This window comes from Elephantulus edwardii, unplaced genomic scaffold (genome assembly GCF_000299155.1).
Source record: "Elephantulus edwardii isolate Elephantulus edwardi_28Jun2011 unplaced genomic scaffold, EleEdw1.0 scaffold00269, whole genome shotgun sequence".
NCBI lineage: Eukaryota > Metazoa > Chordata > Mammalia > Macroscelidea > Macroscelididae > Elephantulus > Elephantulus edwardii.
In genome coordinates, this window is record NW_006400019.1 from 849,625 (window position 1) to 869,505 (window position 19,881).

The window sequence follows — 19,881 nt, forward strand, 5'->3', positions numbered from 1 at the left end:
CACACACACACACACACACACACACACACACACACACACACACACACACACCCTGGCTAGGAACCTACATGCAAACAAATCTATTCCTCTACTGCCATCTGCTGGCAATTTCCTAAAACTACAGTCAAAGGCATTGTAAGCTTGAGAACTCCGTGTTCTAGAAGCAGGCAACTCAGGAATAAGGTTCCATTTTTGGCCTCTGCAACCGTATGACCTTTCTTTCTCTATGTGTACAATTCAGGTGAATGGATAAAATGACCTAGATGATCCTTCCTTCTTTGACAAGCCAAGATTGTCTCTACAAGAATAGGGTACCTGGGTGAGCCTGGACAGTGTCAAAATACCAAGGAATGGCTTTGACTGACCTGTATGTAGCAGGATCCACTACTCTTCCTCTTCCTTTTGTGCCAATCGGTGAAGGAAGCATTTGCTGCGAAGGTAGAGAAGGGAAAGAATGTGGTGTGAGTATTCTACTTGTTAAAAAGAAGGCAGAAGACTATGAGACACTTTTAAATTCGATTTGTAAATAAGAAAAAGGTAGGGACAAAAAACTAATTCCACATTCAGATAAGCAGAGGAAGTCCCATTCCTGAAGAGTTCCGATGCTCATGAACGTGGCTGCCCACTAGCCTCGTGGGCTCTGCGGGGACTCTGTCAGGAGCTATGATGAGAAGGAGCGGTGGACACACTTCCTCCTAATCTGAGAGGCTCCTGTTCAACTGGGCAGTGTTGTAGGTAATGGAATAAGTGCACTCTGGTCGCACAGTGAGGCCAAAAACACCAGGAGTGGCTTGGTCCCAGCTCTGAAACACTGTCGCTCGCCATCTTCTCCCTTCCACAGTGAACGTCCTGGGTCCTCACCTTAACTCTGCTTCCCTGGCTCTGGGACAAGCTCCCACCTCACGATGACACCTGTCGGTGAAGCCCCCTTTCCAGTTTCTTGAGCGGGCACCTGAGATCCAAAGTTGGGACAAAGGGCGCTGTAGGACCTGTGGGTCTTCCCCCTTAACTTTTGGGCTTTAGTCCTGAGGACGTCTCTGGGGCTGGGCCTGATCTGTCATAAAAACCCGGACCTCCTTGTTCTGATCTCTTTCAGAAAGCAGTCTGCTATGGTAGTCGAAGCCTCACGCTCCTCGACCAACAAAAAGCCCACAAAAGCTCGAGGGGCCCGGGCGGAGCCAGGGGGAGCGGTTGCCGCGCAGCTGGTCGGTAGGCGGGGCCTGTGTGCGGGGCGGCCCCGCGGTGGGCGGAGTCTCGGCGCCGTACTCACCAGTCGCAGCTCCGCTCGGCTCCAGGCGGAGCGCCCCATCCCCGGCTGCCGCCTCCGCGTGCCGTAGCCGCTCTGCCACCCGCGGGCCCGCAGGCCGCCCCGCGCTGCCCCGCTCGCCCAGGGCCCCCGGGAGCCTTCCCGAGCGCTGTGGCTATGGGCATCCGCGGCATACTGCGGGCCGCCGTGCTCCTGCTACTCATCCGGATCTGGCTGGTGGAGGGCAGTGCCCCGGACCCCACTGCCAGCTTCCACCCAGACCGCTCCACGGTTCCTGACATCGTCCAGGACCTTTTCAACTGGTGAGCGGAGGGGTGGTGGACGGAGTGAGCAAGGGACGTCAGCCAGAACGGGGAAGGAGATGGGCGGCGGGGACCCGAGGGTGGGACAGCCCTGGGGGTCACAAACGGGGAGAGAGACCGTGAGGGTGACCCTGCTGCAGGGACCTGAGAAAGAGGAACAGCGCAGGCAACCCTGGGGTTCTCCACTTGCCACAGTGGCACCTCCAAGAGGCCAAATTACCCCAAAGCCAGTCCAGGGGAAGGGCACCCCCATCCAGGTTTATCTCCTCTTTCTGGGGCTAAGGTCCTGGAACCTCCCTCCAGTCATGTCAGTTGGCCCCTGTACGTGTGTGGAGGGGATAAGGATGTCAGGGAACAGACTAAACAGACACTGGAAACACCTGTTGGAGTCTGGACTTCAGCTCATTTTCCAGGGCGCGCTAGAGAGAGATAGAGATAGAGATAGAGATAGAGATAGAGATAGAGAGAGAGAGAGAGAGAGAGAGAGAGAGAGAGTTGAGGCAGGGGAACCTTTCTGATGCAGGTTGCATTTCAAATTTATGTCAGTCCCAGAATTTCTGGAGTGATGTTAAACAGTCAGCTCTTTCTTTAAAGAAAAAGAATTCTTTTCTATTGATTTGCTCACAAAGTTCGTATACATTGGGTTTCTCACTATTCTTCATTCACCTCATGCCTCATACAGTCCTTCAGTCAGCTCTTGACATGTAGCTCACACAGGGTACATGTGTGAAGGGTATCCGCGGTGGCCTCCGATCCTGAGATCCTAGCGCTAGCACATGGGCCATGAAATGCCCGGCAAGAAACGGGCGGGAACATGGGGCTTTAATCCGGGAATAATCCATGCACACACCGCAGGATGTTGTTAAGTGAGATGGTACGATTAAAGAGGATTGGGAATAATTTTTTAAATGATAAGTCAGAAATGAACATGCATGGGGGGCGGGGAAACCCAAACCTAAGGATACTTGGGCAAGGTTCCAGCAGACAGCGCTGCAGCGACCTACCCCCCCCCCCCATGCCATCGCAGACTGCGCTAGGGGACACAAAGCACGCGCGCACACTGACAACCACAGGCTCTGGCATTCCCTGAGCAGTGAATGCCCAAGAGATCCTAAGAGTGACAGAGATGCTCTGTCTTCTTTCACTGCCCCACTGAAGGGCGTGAGTCTCGGGTAAGCACGTCAGAGACTTCTAGAAAGGCTAGTTCTTGCTACAGACTTAGTAGAAGCACTTGCTTAGTGAGAGAGGTGCGGACTCCTGGAAATGGGGGTGTGGGCCCCAGAGTTGAGCTGACATGGTTGTGTAAGTGTCCCGGATCTCTGCCATCTGAGCAAGCCTCCCTGTGCCTCCCTGTGCCCTGAAAACAGACGTGAGCACAAAGTGTCCATGCCGTGCGCTAGAGGAGGCCCCGCTCACTGAGTAGGTTCCTGTTCCTGGGGCACCCTAGTACCCCTGGAAGGAGGGCCCACGCCAACCTTACAAGCTATGTCCACGCCGGTTGTAAGATGGGGTGCCTCAGGGAGTTGAAATACTACATCTTCCCCAGAGCTCCCCTTTTGCTCCCTTGGGGCCCCACTTCCTTTGTTTCCCCTCCTCCCCCATCCTGCCTGGCAACCGGCGAGCTCTAGCCTCTGTGCCCCACCCTCTGGAGGATAGCTGAGGAGGGGGAACGAGAGGGAGGGAGCGAGGGAATGGAAAGGTATCTGCGTCACACCAAGCCTCTGGCTGACTCACGGTGGGAAGAGAGCGAGTGGAGGAGGGAGTGTCCACTGTGGGGGGGGGGGAGGCGCGCTGGCACCTCGGTGACCAGGGTGTTCTTTGCTGTCTATTCTCTGAGGAGCAGCATGACATTTACCGATGACCACTGACTTTTCTGTTTCAGCAAAAACTGTGCAAGTGAAGCTGTGGTTCACAAGGTTCTAGACAGGGTGTTGATGGGCTATGATGGCCGTCTGAGACCAAATTTTGGAGGTAAGCAGCTTCCAGACCCTTGAGGCCCTGACATTCGGTAGCAGGACAATGGTGCGCCAGCCCATATCCACCAGAAGGCCTTCACTTGGAAGAGGCCCCCTGCCCTCATCTACTTGCCATGGCTTCAAGCCTGACACATAAGCGGTATAGGGTGAGGGAAGCCCTCCTCCCAAAATGACCATACAAGGTGAAGGACCTGCATACTGGGCAGCTCAGGGTGGCTCTCTCTGCTCGCCGCCCCCCCCCACCGCCCCCGCCTGTTCTTAAGCACCCTTTCTCTGTACCTGTGCACCCACCTGATTCAGTTAGTTCAGACCTCAGTGTGAAGGCTGGACAGGCCTTCTATCTCTGCCCCCCAACTATTAGCTCCTACCAGCTTTCATTGTTTTCATCCTCTCCAAACATCCCAAGTCTTTCCTCTACTCGCTTTTGTTTATCAGCTCCAAGATCATGCTTTAGTCACTTTGTTCCAGAGCAAGTGCCACCAGCTCTCAGCCTGCCCAACCCCACAAAACAGGGACCACCCCAAGAAGCTAGAGCAAGGACAGGAACAAGCAAAGAGGTGGTCAGGCTGCAGCCACAGATGCATTGTGAGGTAGATGATCACTCGGAAGGGCTCATGGTGCTAAAGGGCATCTGCCCTGAAGAACGGGCCATTAGGGTGCATTACTGGGGCACCCTTGGGCCCCTCTTGAACACCAAGGCCACACCCTGAACCCTGAGCTTTGGTGCTGGGTTATAGAAGTGGACTGATGCCTCCTTTTTGCCCTGTTGCTCTTTCTGGAATGTAAAAACAGAAGATGAAGCACCAGGCACCAAGGTGAGTGCTTACCCAGGGCTGGGGATCAGGGAGGGCCGAGAGACAGCAGGAGGCAAATCTTCCATGACCTTCCACTACACAGCAGCAGCGCCAAGCATAAGTGAGGGTCCAGGGAGAGGCGACTTCATTGGCTCTCCTCCCACTCCTCACTTAAACACCTTTCTGGCAAACTGATACGGAGCCACCTGGTGTTTAAGTGGAGCCCCAGAAGTGCAGTGGTTAAGCACTTGACTGTGAACTGCGTACCAGTCCCGCCTCACCAGCGGTCTGATTCTGTCAGGATTTACAATCTTGAGAGCTTGTTGGAGGTTCTAGCAGGGGAGCACAGCTCCTCATATACCCTTGTACGAAAGACAGTCCTCCTATCGGGGAAGGTCGTCCTCTTCACCAGAGTACACAGCCTACATGCAAACCAACCAAAGATGTTTTCTAAAAACATACAGATACATTTCCAACATTGGAAACCCCCTGGTGCAGTCCTACTGGATTCTGTTCTTAAACACACTTTCTTTGTACTATGTGCACTCACTCAATTCAGTTAGTTCAACACGGCAGCGATTGGCTTGGCTTGAGGATATCCAAATTGAATAATGGAGTGTACGTTAAGCTAAGTGGGCATACAGACGTGGAACATGTGAGAAAAGATTGGCTCCTGGATTGACTGGACTGAACAATGGAGCACTTTCCAGGATTTAGACAAGAGGGGCACTCGAGCACTTAATCAGGGGAGAAGGAGGACATGGGCACAATGGAGTGGAAAGTAGGAGTAGGGGAACAGAACACAGCCGAGGACCTTTGTCCAAGGCCTAGTCTTCGGAGGTGGTGTCCCCAACTGATCAGCCACTGCAGCACATCCTGGACAGGAAGCCAGCCCAGCCCCGCCCAGTCCAGCCCAGCTCTGCCCAGCCCAGCCAAGCTCAACCAAGCCCTGCCCAGCCCTGCCCAGTCCAGTCCTGCCCCGCCCAGTCCAGTCCTGCCCCGCCCAGTCCAGCCCAGCCCCGCCCAGTCCAGTCCAGCATACTGAGCGTGAGCATGCTGATGCTAGAGGCAACGTTTCAGTTGCTGTGTGAGAGAGGGGGACAGGGTAGGAATTTACAACCAAATTATGTAAGAAGAGAGACAGGAAGAAATGAAGAGTTTACCTGTAGAATCTCAGGTCCTCAGGATGCCCCCAGGAGGGGTGGCGTTGCCTGAGGGGTGATGAATGAGCTGCAGTGAGGCACATGACTGGGGTGGACAGGACATTGGTGCCCGGCCGCTGCCAGGTCTGTTGCCTGCCTGGCATAGCTTCCTTCCTTTAAAGGCACATGGGAACCTGGAAGGCAATAATAAACTATATTTTTAGAAAGCCCTTCCACTGCTTCGCATTTGGCTGGGCCGTTCACAATCGCTTGAACGCTGGTGTGTGCCCCAGGTCCTGTCCCAGCAGCACTCAGCTTGCCGAAGTGCTGGGCCTGGAATCCCTGTGCAGACTGCTTCTGGGCTGCAGGCAGCTGTGAGGTCAGCAGGCTGAGTCGCGTGTGTCGGGACTGGCTCCAGAGCAGTGTGAGGTCATAAACACAATCATGGCTTTGTTCTAGGGACCATTTTCTTTGTCCACAGTGCCTTTCCGATTACTACATGCCATTGTCACATTTAAGTTCTGCTGGCAGTAGCACTGACACTGAGGCCAGAAAAGAAAAGCCACCCCCCCCCCACATATCCATTCACTCATACAAACACATAATTCTACTCACACAGACACAATCACTTCCTCTCTCACTCCCATCAACTCACAAAGATGTTCACACAAATTCACATGCACATATAAACATGCTCTCACATTTTCTGAAACATCCAAACATAACAGTAGCACATATACACATACCCACACATAGATAGCCATGTTAACATTCCCATAGGAAACATGCTCATGTAACATGTTCACACATTCATGCATGTACAGGCTCACATGTTCACATGCAGGTATTCCCCAGCTTACAAATGAAATCCATTCCTGTGTCCTTGCAAATTCATGGGCAAGTCATAATGGATGCACACAGTTCCTATTTAGTCTCATTTTAATGGAGGAAATGAGCCCTGGTGGTTTAGTGTGTACCATGTTGACATACTAACCAGAAGGCGAGAGTTCAAAACCACCAGCCACTCTCTATGGAAGAAGGATGAGGCCATCTCCTCCTATAAAAATGTATAGACTTGGAATTCTACAGCTCACTGTCAGAGTTCACGTAATGGGTAGTGGATTTATTTTTACTGTAAGAAAGGGCTCAAAGCCGTTATTTTGGTGGGTGGGTTTTTTTACTTTTTTATTGATAAAATAATTGTTTCATAGTACAAAGTACAGAAAATAACATTAAAATCTTGTTGGGAAAGGGAGGGTTGAAACTGCTCTATGAAAACAGTGGCTCCACCAGATGGTCCACTGGAGAAGGAGGGGCAATCTCCTCCTGTGCCAGTCAGATCCGATTCAACGGTACCCACACACACATAATAATAATAATAATAATAATTTTAAAAAGAAAACAGTGGCTAAAGCTTCAGCTTATATTAAAATGAGTTTGAAATCTTTAAGCATAGATATAATGAATGACCAGAGGGTGAGGGGACAGAAGTGCTTTAGGTAGATGAAGGGAGCCAGCTTGACACTGGGAAAGTCTCCACCTACATTTCCAAAGCCTTTTAAAAGATAACATGCAGCAAGTGAAAGCGATTATGATTCATTTGTTGCTGGTAAGAGTTGGTTCAATCATTTGAAAATGGGGGCATATTTAAATAACATTAGTTAAAAGGCAGGCCAGAACTGTCTGTAAGTCAGATGTTCCTAGCGTGACGATTGTCTGGACTTACACATGAGCATACAAACGCACACATCACTCAGGCACGAGCATATTTGCACACCCCTCTCATGTGTGCTCTTGTCCTCAGACACATTCGTCTGCTCACATGCACTCACACATCCAGCTGCTCACGAGAAAGCTGCTCCATGGCCAGACACACCAAAATGCTCACACACAGAAGCATGTGCTCCGATTCACTCTCACCCTTGTGTGATCACACATTTGTCCGCACACACACACATGCACATGATCACAGTCATGTACACATACTCATTAGCACGTTTACACACGCTCACCCTCAGACATTATCACAAGCACATGCTTACGACAGCATGCGTGCCTTTTCACTCGAGCCATACATGCCCACACAGGTACATTTACAGACATACTCACACATCGTCATGCTTACACATTTATTCACCCCATACATACCCTCCCGTGCACACACACGTTCACATATGCTCACACATGAACCATGCTTACATGTGTGTGCATATGCTGACACACAAACATGCATCAGTACTCTCACTCACATGCGCATGTACATATTTGTTCACACATTCTCATACTCCTGCATCAACACACTCACCCATTAACATGCTCACACATGCCTCATACCTGTGGCCAGTATGCTCACACTCATACATTTCCTCACAAGAGCAGACACATGTGCTCCCCTTAACTCACACACAGGCATGTGCTGACACACTCATCCATGTTTCCGTGTTCACACACCCGCCTAGACACTGTTCGAATCCCTCCGATCTGCCAGCATGCTCACATGTACATGCTCACACACTTATTTTCACATGGCGTACTCACATACATGCACTCCCACTCACTCCCACCTGAACATACAAACACACAGTCACACGTGACCATGCTCAGACATCAGCACACTCACACGTTCACTGCTTCACCTATTCGCGTACGGCCTCTCATTAACACCTTCACACACAGAACTCCATCACACAGAACACACACATCCGTGCTTTACTACACGCGGATCTATTCACACATTCACATAAACGCGGACATTGCCTGCACACATCAACACAGTGGCTCACACAAGCACTTCCATATGCTCAGACACAAGTGACATTTTCACTCATAGACAAACTCCATCACATAGACTCATTCAATCACAATCATTTACTAACAACACACTCTCATAGAGTTGCACATTCACACACATACACACAGAGTCGCACATCAACTCACATGAACAGTCAAAATGAACTCACATGACAAACTCTTAACATCCACATAGTCGTTGATACACACGACTGTGCCTTTAAACACATTCACCAACAAACTCATACACTCACACATCACAAACCTTGGCTCTTGTATCTTAGTCTCTTAGCTCTTCAGTTCTGATCAGGAAAACATCTAGAAAAAGAGTGCATCATCACCTCTATTTTCTTATCATGCCCAGAGCCCCTTCTTTTCAGCCCAAGAGTTTGAATCCCCCTCCTGAAGTACAACACGACAGCAAAAACCCTAACTCAACCCACTAAATGGCTTTAACAGAATCCTCTCCCGTCTGTGGCCCTCAGTCTTCCCACCTGTACAAGTGATGGAGTTGAGACAGCTGTGCCCAGCGTCCACAGTTCAGCTTGACTCCCCAGGCCTAGAAGCCTGCTTGCTTATTTACCTCCCTGCTGGCAGGAGAGGGGAAAATAAGGCCCAAGGGCACACATGACTGTTTTTGTGTGTTGTAGGTGACCCTGTGCCTGTGGGCATATCCATCTACATTTCCAGTATTGAACAGATCTCCGAAATTAATATGGTAAGTGCTTTCCGCTTCAGCCATGAGGCCGGAGCCAGGCAATGAGGTTGTCGGCCATCTTAAGTTGTTCTGATCCACAATAGTAGAACTGAGGTAGAAAAACACAGTCGTTTGGAAACTAGAACCACTCAGAATGAAAAATAATACATTGGATCCCCATTTCACATTGTATATAAAATATCAGTTCTGGATGGATTGCAGACTTAGAGGCGAGAGGCTTTTAGTGTGAAAGTTTTATAAGATTATGTAGGATACTGACTTTAGGTCTTTGAGAGAAGTAAAGATTTCTTTTAAGAAAAAATAAATAAACAGAGATGGAGGGTGAATGGACTAGCAATATAAAAAAGGGTCTGAATAGATATTCTGAAACTCAATTGCATCAATTAATGGTATTTTTTTTTAGTTAATGGTAATTTTTGCCGATAAATGATTGCCTGAAAAAAAATCAATAAAATTTGTAAACTTTTGCTCAAATAAAATAGATTAAAATTTAAAAATAAAGACAGATGAGAAAAATAAATCCTGATCGCTTCAACTAAAATTTAAAATTCCAAATTCTTTTCAGCCAAAACATCTGGAACTTCTGTTTCACAAAACAAACCAGCCTATTATAAGTGTGAAGGAGAAAGTCAGAGTAGATTAAGAGATTAGCAACACAAAGGTCTGACATTCAAAAGAGGAATAATTCCCCAAAGAGCAAGACAGTATTAGTCCAACAGAAAAGTCATCAGTAGATTTGAACACTTCATATTTTGTGAAGAAAATAAAAAGCCAAAACGAAGTGTACAGCTGTCCAGTCTAAGTCTTTGGAACAGAGCGGAGTTGCCTCACAGGGTCTCTGTGTCTATAAATCTATGGCCTGGTAGGTTCCACTTGCCTCCTTTTCCATTAGCACCTGATTGGAACCAGGCAGCGTTTCCCTGCTCTGCTCTGCTCTGCTCTGAGGACTGCTTCCTGGTCCAAGTATAGGTTTCACATGACCGCAATTAGGTATTCTGGGATCCCTGTTCTTCTCAAGGTTGGCCACAATCTGTGTGATCCACACAGTCAAATGCCTTTGCAAACAATGACACACAGATAGACATTCCTCTGGTGCTCTCTGCTGAGATCCATGATGGGCCTTGGCGGAAAGCTATGGCGGTAGGATGCATGTATACATAGTACAGCTAACACCCTGGCGTACCCCAGTGTGTGTTGTGCTGCGAACCAAAACTCAAGAAGTGTGGGAAAGAAGTTCTAGAAGGAAAACACTGGGGGTTGAATGTGCTCTGTAATCGCTCGTAGCAGTGTTTTATCACCTATTAATTACAAAGAGTTCACTTTCTTATTCTTCTTCCATACATGAGCATATGTTTCATATGTTGTTGTTGTGTGCCAACAAGTTGGAACCGACCCATAGCCGACCCTCCAGCAGGTTTTCAGAGGCAGGAAATCCCATGGGAAGAGACTGCCCGACCTTCTCCCAGGAGCAGCTGGTGGATTTGAACTGCAGGCCTTTGGGATTGCAGTGTAGCTTCCTACCACTGATCCATCCATGCTCCCTAATGCTCCCATATTTAGAATGTGTTTTATGTATGTCCACATGCAGGCGCTATGACAGAAAGCTGTAGGACCAAATTTCCAAGCTGCACTTCATTTTCTCTCCCCAGGACTATACAATCACCATGTTTTTCCAGCAAACCTGGAAAGACCCACGCCTAGCCTACTATGAGACCAAGCTGAACCTGACACTGGACTATCAGATGCTTGAGAAGCTGTGGGTCCCCGACTGCTATTTCCTAAACAGCAAGGATGCTTCTGTGCATGATGTGACTGTGGAAAATCGTGTGTTTCTGCTTCACCCTGATGGAACAGTCCGCTATGGCATCCGGTGAGTCCCCAGGGAGCAGGGAGCTGGTGTTGAGATGTCCTGTTCCCCATGTGGCCTGCCTCAGACACCTTGCGGAGCACACTGAGGAGCCCCTTTCCAGTTACGTCTGGCCTTGCCGCCGGTTCCTCCTAGCCAGCGGCCCTTGCCCACTCCCCCTGTGCTGTCCCCCGGCATGCCATCCTCCAGCCTTGGCCTCTGCTGTCCCTTCTGACTAGAGTGGCCTTTCCGCCTTTTCTTGAGTCTCCACCTTCCCGCCCTAACTCCAATGTCATCACTTTCCCTCAAATAATCTTTGATTCTCTCCACTGCTCTGACAGGTCAGGTTGCTGAGTTTCTCTACCCCTTTGTCTCTCTTCCCTTTCTCCTCTGCTTTCCCATTAACTGGCTGAGGAAGTTAGACAACAATGAAACTGCCAGGGAACAGGCCTCCCTCCCACTCGTTTAACTTACCAAGTGCATGGCCCTGTGGAAAATCGATGGAAGGGAGTAAAAATAGACACACACACACACCCCTTGCCCATGGTAAGGGCTTGGCGGGGATGAGGTGCTGGACCTTGTGAGAAAGGTAGGCCAGGGATTCTAGCGGAAACCTTCCTTCCCACATATCTCCCCTCTTACTCCTAGCTCCCCCTCCGAGTTCCCTCCTGGACCTCACAGGGTAGCTTGGAGCCCCGCCCCATGTGGGCATGCACCCATAGCCTGGCTGCTATGAACTCCTCTGCCCGCTGACACCCTCTAGTGGGGGCCGTCCCCGTGCCACGGAAGCCTGTGCAGAGACGGTGCACTCAGTGGAGCTGGAACTTTGGTCTCCACTTGTCTTCTCCAGGACCTCTCGCTCCGGGGGTTTCTGGCATGCCATACATCTGCTCTTTGTTCCTGTCTTGCCAAGTCTCCTGGCTTCTTTATCATATACAGATTCCTTCTCTCCCACTTGCCGTGCAACTCACCTCTTCTCTGGGAGGGAGGGAGGGAGGGAGGGAGGAGAAAGAGGGAAAGAAGGGAGGGAGCGAGCCAGCAAGTATCCAGTTCTAGCCTGAGCAGAGGTAGATGGGTGGCCCCCTGACACAGGTCCTCCTCCCCAGCCCTGCACTCCACTCGATCATTCCCCTTTTCCGTACCTTTGCAGGCTCTCCACCACCGCAGCTTGTTCCATGAACCTGCAGAAATTTCCTCTGGACAAGCAGGCTTGCAAGCTGGAAATCGAGAGCTGTATGTATATGTCCTGTGGTGTCGGAGGCCAGGTTCATAGTGAGGGGACCTCATGTCCTTAGGGTGAAGACAGACATATGGGAAACTGTCCCTTGTAACAGAACTTGTCTAAGCTAGTGTCCTTCTGCTATGCTTTTCTTCCTAAGAGAGTCCAGACAGAGCTCTCTCCCCAAGCATGCCCCATCACTCCTAGTTCCCCCATAATCCTGCCCAGTGTCCCAGCACCCAGAGTGTAGACCCTCCCAACCTCTGACTCTCTGCACTGCTTGGTTGTAAGTGACCCCTGCCAACTCCTGAGATTGACTCAGCTCCCCCTCCTGCTAGATGGCTACACAGTTGAGGACATTGTCTTGTTCTGGGAAGGCAACGGGCAAGCTGTCCACGGGACTGAGGAGCTGCACATCCCCGAGTTCAGCTTCCTAGGGAAGACGGTGACAAGCAAGGAGGTGTACTTCTACACAGGTAGACCTGGCCGGCCCTTTCTCATTTCTCCGACTTAGGCCTATGTTCCCCCTCTTCTGCTGTCTCCTCACCAATTTCCTTCTGGATTCTGGTGCCTTTTAGGCTCTCCTTCCTTTCCCACTCTTTCTGGGGCTAAAGTGTGAAGCCTTAATACCATGTAGCATAGAGTGATGTAGACCTGGCTAAGTGTCTCCACACTTGTTTTCTCGTTTGCAGCAAACCCTACATCACCTCCACCATGCCACCTGGGTCTGTTGAGATATGCGTGGTCACTGTCCTCCTGGTGTTGCGTGCAGGGTTAGGTCTGTCTTGGGCCGAGCTGGCCACCTGCCCTTTCACAGTCCTTTGTCTCCTTGGCAGGATCCTACATGCGCCTAATCCTGAGGTTCCAGGTACAGAGGGAAGTCAAGAGCTTCCTTGTGCAAATCTACTGGCCCACTGTCCTCACCACTGTTCTCTCCTGGATATCATTTTGGATGAACTACGATTCCTCTGCTGCCAGGGTGACAGTTGGTAAGTTCAGTTCCTTCACTAGGTAGGGAATTGGATCATTTCATTTAAAAAGCAAGCAAATAAAGCAAAATCCAAACACAAAACCAAACAAGAAACAGGGTGTAACTGTACACTAATGTTGCCTTGATGGGGCCAGGCCAAGAGACATCCGGGTAGCCGTTCAGAGCTCGGCCCATCCTCCAGCAAGGGCCTGATGATTGAGACAGGTGTGAAAAAGCACAAGGGCTGGGTCCTTGGTGGGTTAGACTCAAGACACAAGAACTCATCAGTTACATAAACACATTGGTGGGTTGTCACTTTAGTCAGTGTGACTGTTGAAGCAGCCAGTGCCAGGGTCAGCTCTGAAGGCATCAGAGTACTGCTGGTAGAGATGCCCTCCAGGAATGGCTAGCTAGCGACTCCAGAGGAGGAAGGGGTACAGTCAGAATGACCAAAATTGCAAGACAGTGCTGTTCACATTGGATTTTCTGAGGAATTAAAAGAGGTAAACAATAGCTGACAGTTCCCAGAGGATTAAAAGCACGGGGGCTTCCCCTGAAGAAAGCATGCCAAGGCAGCCTTGGACAGAGGACACGCAGAGGCTAAGTGTTTCTTCCCTGAGAACAAACCTCTCCTGGATGACATTTCTGTACTTGGGCAATGAAAGATCATCCTAGGGCCAGCTGAGGTGTAAGTCCAGTCAGACCGAGTCAGGAGGGTTGGATGGGATCTGAGAGCACTGGGGAGTGTCAGCCATGGCTGCTTTGGCTGGTTTTAAAGATGGAAGGGGAGGGCCTGGCAGAGGACTTTTCAAAAGACCTCGGGCCTCTGAGAGTCAGGCTCACTGCTGAAGTTAGCAGAGACACCCCACAGACAATCAGAGACTCCGTTAACTGTCGGCGTGGGCCCGGCGGCTTGGCCACAAATCAGCCTCGAGGAAGTTAAGCCTCTGCCTTGTTTTTTATAGGCTTGACTTCAATGCTCATCCTGACCACCATTGACTCACACATGCGGAATAAACTGCCCCCAGTCTCTTGCATCAAGGCTATCGACATCTATGTCATCGTGTGCTTCTTCTTCGTGTTCTTCTCCTTGCTGGAGTACGTCTACATCAATTACCTCTTCTACAGCCGAGGCCCTCAGCACCATCATAGGCGACGCAGGCGAGACAAGAGGGTCATCTACTGCTTCCGGGAAGTCATGCTGGACGAAGTGCAGGTTTGCCTCATGGGCAGTTTTTCCTCCTGACCTATGACCTTTTACAGCAGATAGCAGAGGCTAAGACTGTTTGTTATCCCCCCTTTTGAAGTGAAGGACGGAGTACAGAGGAACAGTCATTAGCACTAAGTCTCCTTGGACCAATAAACCCCAACCAGGGTGGGCAGGAAGGGATAGGGGTCCAGAGAGAAGAGTGAGTGTCCCAGGGAGGCTGAAAGAAGAAGAAGACACCAGAGAGCCTGGCCTGCCTAGCCCTCGGTCCTGGGCAGTTGAGATTCCCCAGGCCACGCTGGGGCTTTGGCTGTGGGCAGTACGTTCCCGTCCAGCAGCCTCGCCTGCCTGCACGGCCCCCCTAGGGTTTACCGCACCACACTGCAAAGGGAGGAGGCTGTGCCCTGAACACACTGGCTGGACACTGCGGTGGGCTTCCCTTGCATACTAACCGCCCTCTGGTTCTGTCCCTCAGGCCCCTGAGCACCAGAGACCCCAGGTGGAGATTGTTGACCTTGTCCAAGAGACTGATGACAACACTGAGTGTGTTGAGGGGACTGGGCCACTTGACTCAGAGTCTGAGAGTGAAGGCCCCGAGACCGATGGTAAAGGCCCTCCCCACCCCTCTCATACTCCCCGCACTCTGCGCAAGCTGGACCTTGATGGTGCAATATTTGTATTTTCTTTAGGGGAAGACCTGAGTATTGAAGATGATGTCGACTCTCTTCTGTCCATCCCAGCAGTGGCCCGCCTGGCAAGCCCTGAGAGCTTCAGTAGCTCTTCGGCCTCCAGCCCTGAGCATGCCCAGCTGGCCGCCTCGGAAAGCGTCAGCTCTCTGTGCTCGGTGTCCAGCCAGGCCCCTACGGAAAGCCAGAGTCAGCCCTCCTCCTTCTCAGCACAGACCCTGCTCATCAGTGCCTCAGTGTCAGAGATCCGCAACCGCACTGACGGCCGCAGCCCTGCAGAAGACCTGGACGAAAACTCAAGCTCAGATGAGATCGAGACCGACGAGCAGCCTCTACTCAACCACGATGCCGGGTGCACACTAGAAGCGAGCTGGTCCGATGACGGTGGCGCCGAGAGTGGGTACACCTGGAGCCTAGAGGAGGCTGGAGAGGAGATCCTGGTCTATGTCCACGAGGAAGATAGTGGCTCTGAGTTTGACGACATCTGGCCCCTGAGCCCGGGGTGCTGCTCCCAAAGAGGGCTCTTCTCTGAGCTCTTCAATCCCGATTATGTTCCGAAAGTTGACAGGTGGTCCCGGTTCCTCTTCCCACTGGCCTTCGGGCTGTTCAACATCGCCTACTGGGCATATCACATCGACTAGGCCCACAGCACCGGGCTCTGGGCCCCTGCTGTGCTCCTGGCACAACTCCTTCGGGTTCCGCTCTCCCTTCTTCCTTGGTTCCAGCTGTTCCCAGGGCAGTCAGGAACCTCCCCTTCTCTGCATGCACAGGGGGCGGGAGCAGTTGGCAGGAAAGAGGCATTGGAGGCAGATGGAATACAGGTTTTTCTTTCCTGCGAAAAGCTGCTCCTCTTTGCAGCCCTTTACAGCCAGAAAGTGCTGAAAAGCCCTGAGAAATGCTCAGAGGACAGACAGCAGCCAGATGGGTAGGCTGAGAAAGGCTCTAAAACCTCTCTCGGGGCTTCTCTGTCTCCTTGCAGTAGTGAGCTGCTTGTTTCATGCTTTTTCTTCCTGTGTTTCCTCCCTAGGTGTCCCGAGCATTTCGAACTCCCTGCTCGGGGCTGTGAGAGCAACGTGGCTTGGTTGCTCTGGGATGCGCAGGCAAAGGGCTAGTCATGGAAGTGCAGGGAGCATTTGTACGTGCCTTTTCTCCACCATGTTTGCTCTTTGGACTGTGGTGTGGAGGAACCAGGTAGGTGGGAATGGAGAGGGAGATGTCAGAGGAGATGAGAAGGGTCAGGCTGAGGGGCTGATGCTCAGATGGAGTTAGCATCTTTCTGGGCTGACTCTGGTGGGCTCCTCTGTGGTTCTTTCTGCTGCAGAAGCCTTGAAAGTTGCCCCCATCTGCCTCTGATTGGTCAGTTTGCTTGCTGTCAGATGCTGTTTCCCACCTGAACTAGGAAAGCAGATGGAGACCTGTCCTGGATCTCTCTGTTAGTCTTTTCTATTTGTCTAGTAAGTGTTCCAGACTCACTGACCTGTCCCATTAACCGGATCTTCACAAGAGGCCTGTGAGCTGCATGTCCATGCTAGAGGACACAGCGAGTGAGTGGGGAGTCCCCCTACTTGTTCTTCCCTCCTTCCCTCTCCCCGTTCCCAAAGGTAGTGCTCTGGCCAGGCTTCCTTCCGTGGTACTGGAGCATCTCTGCTGACGAAGCACAGTAAAAGCCAATGGCACTCACCCAGCGGGCCCTTATGCCGGTAGGACTGGCCTACACTTCCACTGCCAGGCCTCTTCCCTCCTGCCTTCTCCCTTGGCAGCTGCCCCAGCTCCCCGACAGCCACTTCCCCTTTGTCTGCATTTCAGTGTTGTGTTTCTGTGTGTACCTGGGTATCTGTGCCATTTGCAAAGCTGTACAGTTCTGTGTATATTGGTGTCATTCTATTTCTGTATGTAAAGAGTGTATATAGATCAATGTATGGGTGCATAAGCGTGTGTACAAACCCGTAATAATGTGGGAATGTGTGGTTGATGTGTCTGTGTGCTTGTGCATGACAGTGTGAGCTGTGTGTGGGTGTGTTAGGAAATGCATGGATATTGGTTTCTGCAGGTTGGTTTCTCTGGCTTAACTGCATGTGAAAGCAACTGAAGTCCCTGTCCTCCTTACTGGTGGCTCTTGCCAGACCACTATCATTCCTAGGTCTAGTCCCTTAAAGAGAGCCCTCTTTGGCCTGGCTGCCTGTTTCTTTCCAGTTCCCTGCTCCAGGGAGCAGCTTCTCCGAGCCCCCGTGGCAGCATAGGGTGTATGCTTACAGCCTAGAGAGCAGTCAGAAGCCACCAAGACACAGCAACCAAGCTCATGACCAAGGGAGGTGGTACCAGGTGGTCTGAGGGTCCCTGAAAACACAGGAAGTGGACACAGTGGACTAGATGGGGGTGCAGAACCATGGGCTTTGTCCTGGGGGCTCTTCTCTAGAGCCCGGAAGCTGCCCTAAGAGAGGCAGTGTGGCCTAGACAGAGCAGAAGGGCTGGAGACCAGAGAAAGGCTGGATATAGCCTGTATAGCTCGTGCATTCATCTCAGTGCCTTGGAAGCCTAATCCCTGTGGAGCTGGTGGCAGCCGCAGGCAGGCGGGTTATGTAGTGAATGGGCCTAGTGACTAGAGGTGGCTGTGCTGGTTAGTCCACTGGAGGGGTCACTTTTGGAGCCCGTCTTAGTATCAGGCCCCAAGGTCAGTTTTGGATTTGGAGCCCCAGAGCTCTGTGCACTCCCTCCAGAAGACAACGTGGCCAGAAGAGAGAGGGCTAAGCAGGAAGGACCTGGAGACTGCCCTCTCCTTGACACACACCCCTACACCGCCTAACACACACACACATAGGCATACTCATGGCCACATGTGTGCTCACATGCGGACACACGGATCATATAAGGCACATTCTGACACACGGAGCTGCCACTGGAATACTTCTTTCTCGGAGGGCACCTCTCAAGGAGAGACCCGGTTTGGGAGGAGAGCTGTGAGCACATCTGAAATATTGGTTGTCTGGTTGGGCTTTGGGCCTCTAGGATGTGATGAAGGCTTCATGCCCCCATAGGCACTCCAGGAAATGCAGACTGGGATGAATTCAGACTTGGATATTAAGGCAATGGGGACCAACCAGAGAGCTTTGCGACATGTCTGGTAGCAATGCACAGGAGGGACGGAGGCCAATTGTACATATTTCTGTAGATTCATGTAGTTAGATCGAACACTATACCTTCAAAAGTATATCTAGCCCTAAGTGCTGCCGCTGAGCTCTAGTGAGATTTACAATCTGTGAGGTTAAGTGTTAAAATGAGGTGGAGGTTTGGCAATGACACCTTTTCAGGGCATTTGAACCTTATGAGTTTGGTCATTTGAACCTGAAATTGCCATATCTCCCCTTGTGTTTTGTGTGTGGTGTACTGTCCGCTTTACTGAGCTCCGACCTCAGGGTCCCTTCTCCCTCCAGCTGCCTGTCAAGCCCCTTTTCCACCTTTCCTCACACTGACTGGCTCTGGAAGTGCAGTGGACCTGCTAGAAGTGCTTGTGAAAGTTCTTCGGAGGTAGAGTGAAGGATGAGAAGTAGATTAACTTGGTCAGCCTTTGGCCCAAGAGGAGTTAACAGAAGGAAGGAGTCGTTCAGATTCCAAGAGGGAGTAACTCCCCTTTACTTCTGCCCATCACCACAGACTCACCCTGGAATCCCTTCTTAACCCTTGTCAGTCCAAAATTGTGAATGTGCGCCATGTTGCCTATCAAGTTCTGGCCCGTTCCATCCGCCACTGCGAGGTATGAAACGATCCAGTGGGTCCTCTTCTTTACCGTCCGTGTCATCTTGTTTGTTAAAAGCAAGGTTGTGAATCTTTGCATATTAAGAGTTAAATGTTGCTGACATTTTGGCTATTCTGATGAGATTTCCCTATTTCTGTATATAAAGAACCAACACTTTGAGCTATTAACTAATGAGTACATTCACTAAGCTCCCCAACGCCTGCACAGTACCTACAGTGGTGATGAATCGTAAGTTTCCAGCTCCTCCACATCCCAGTATTCAAAAGTGTGACTTATCCTCTTGAAAGTGCAGTGTGTTTGTGTCTATTGTAGTATGCCTTATAATCATTATAAAATCTCTAAGTGCTGGATTTTCAAGGGAAGGTGTTAAAATATCATTCAAATATACTGAAACTGTGCAAGATCCCTAATCAGTGAAGGTCACTTCAAATGGTTCGATTTGCATGAAACTTTCTCCTGGGTCAGGTGTCATCAGCAGAGCTGAAGACAGCCAAATGTGCCATGTGGTGGGCAGTGCTACCTTACTTTGGGTAGACACATCTTCAGAGCAGCCAAGGCTGCCAGTATATAACTGGTCACCATCTCACTGGCCCCAAGTCCCTTGGGGGAAAGCCTGGGGCCAAAGGAGTGACATTCTAGAAGCCAATAAATCCATAAGATGCAGGTGTCCATGGATGCAGATGTTCTGAAGTGAAAGTCAAGAAAAGAGAAGGAAGATGAAGACCCAGGTCTCCTAAACAACCTGACCCACAAAAAGGAGCAAAGCAGCAAAGCCAGTGATGTGTATATATTTGTAGCAAGGCAGATCTTGACCACCCCTGACTGCCAAAAGTAAAACATGAACAAGCATAAAACTATACTTCAGAAAAATACACTGAAATAAAAGTTTGTAAATAAAAAAGGCGAAATAAATATTTACTGGAAAATTCTTTTACGGGTCTGTGTATCCTATTTTGTGGATTGAGGCGTGCTCCTGGGGACCTCTGAGTGGGCTGCTGGGGCCTCCAGCTTCCACTGCTCCCCTTCACACTCTTGTGGGTGAATTTGCTCATCACCTCCTCATACTCTAAGCTGTTCGAATCTATAATTTTCAAATGGAGGGGTCATTCCCTTTTTTTATTTTTATTTTATTAATTTTTGTGCATGTACCGTCAAATCAGATCTGACTAGTACAGGAGGAGATTGCCCCTCCTTCTCCAGCAGAACATCT

At 50.5% G+C, this 19,881-nt stretch overlaps 1 protein-coding gene across 1 annotated transcript; it reads left to right on the top strand.

The window, feature by feature from the left end:
• The first annotated feature begins 1,423 nt into the window (after positions 1-1,423).
• Positions 1,424-15,558, top strand: GABRQ (gamma-aminobutyric acid (GABA) A receptor, theta). The gene is made up of 9 exons (XM_006899966.1): positions 1,424-1,569; positions 3,452-3,540; positions 8,922-8,989; positions 10,639-10,859; positions 11,986-12,068; positions 12,393-12,530; positions 12,891-13,043; positions 13,990-14,249; positions 14,929-15,558. The coding sequence occupies exons 1-9, from the start codon at positions 1,424-1,426 to the stop codon at positions 15,556-15,558; spliced, it is 1,788 nt and encodes a 595-aa protein (XP_006900028.1).
• Positions 15,559-19,881: the final 4,323 nt, after the last annotated feature.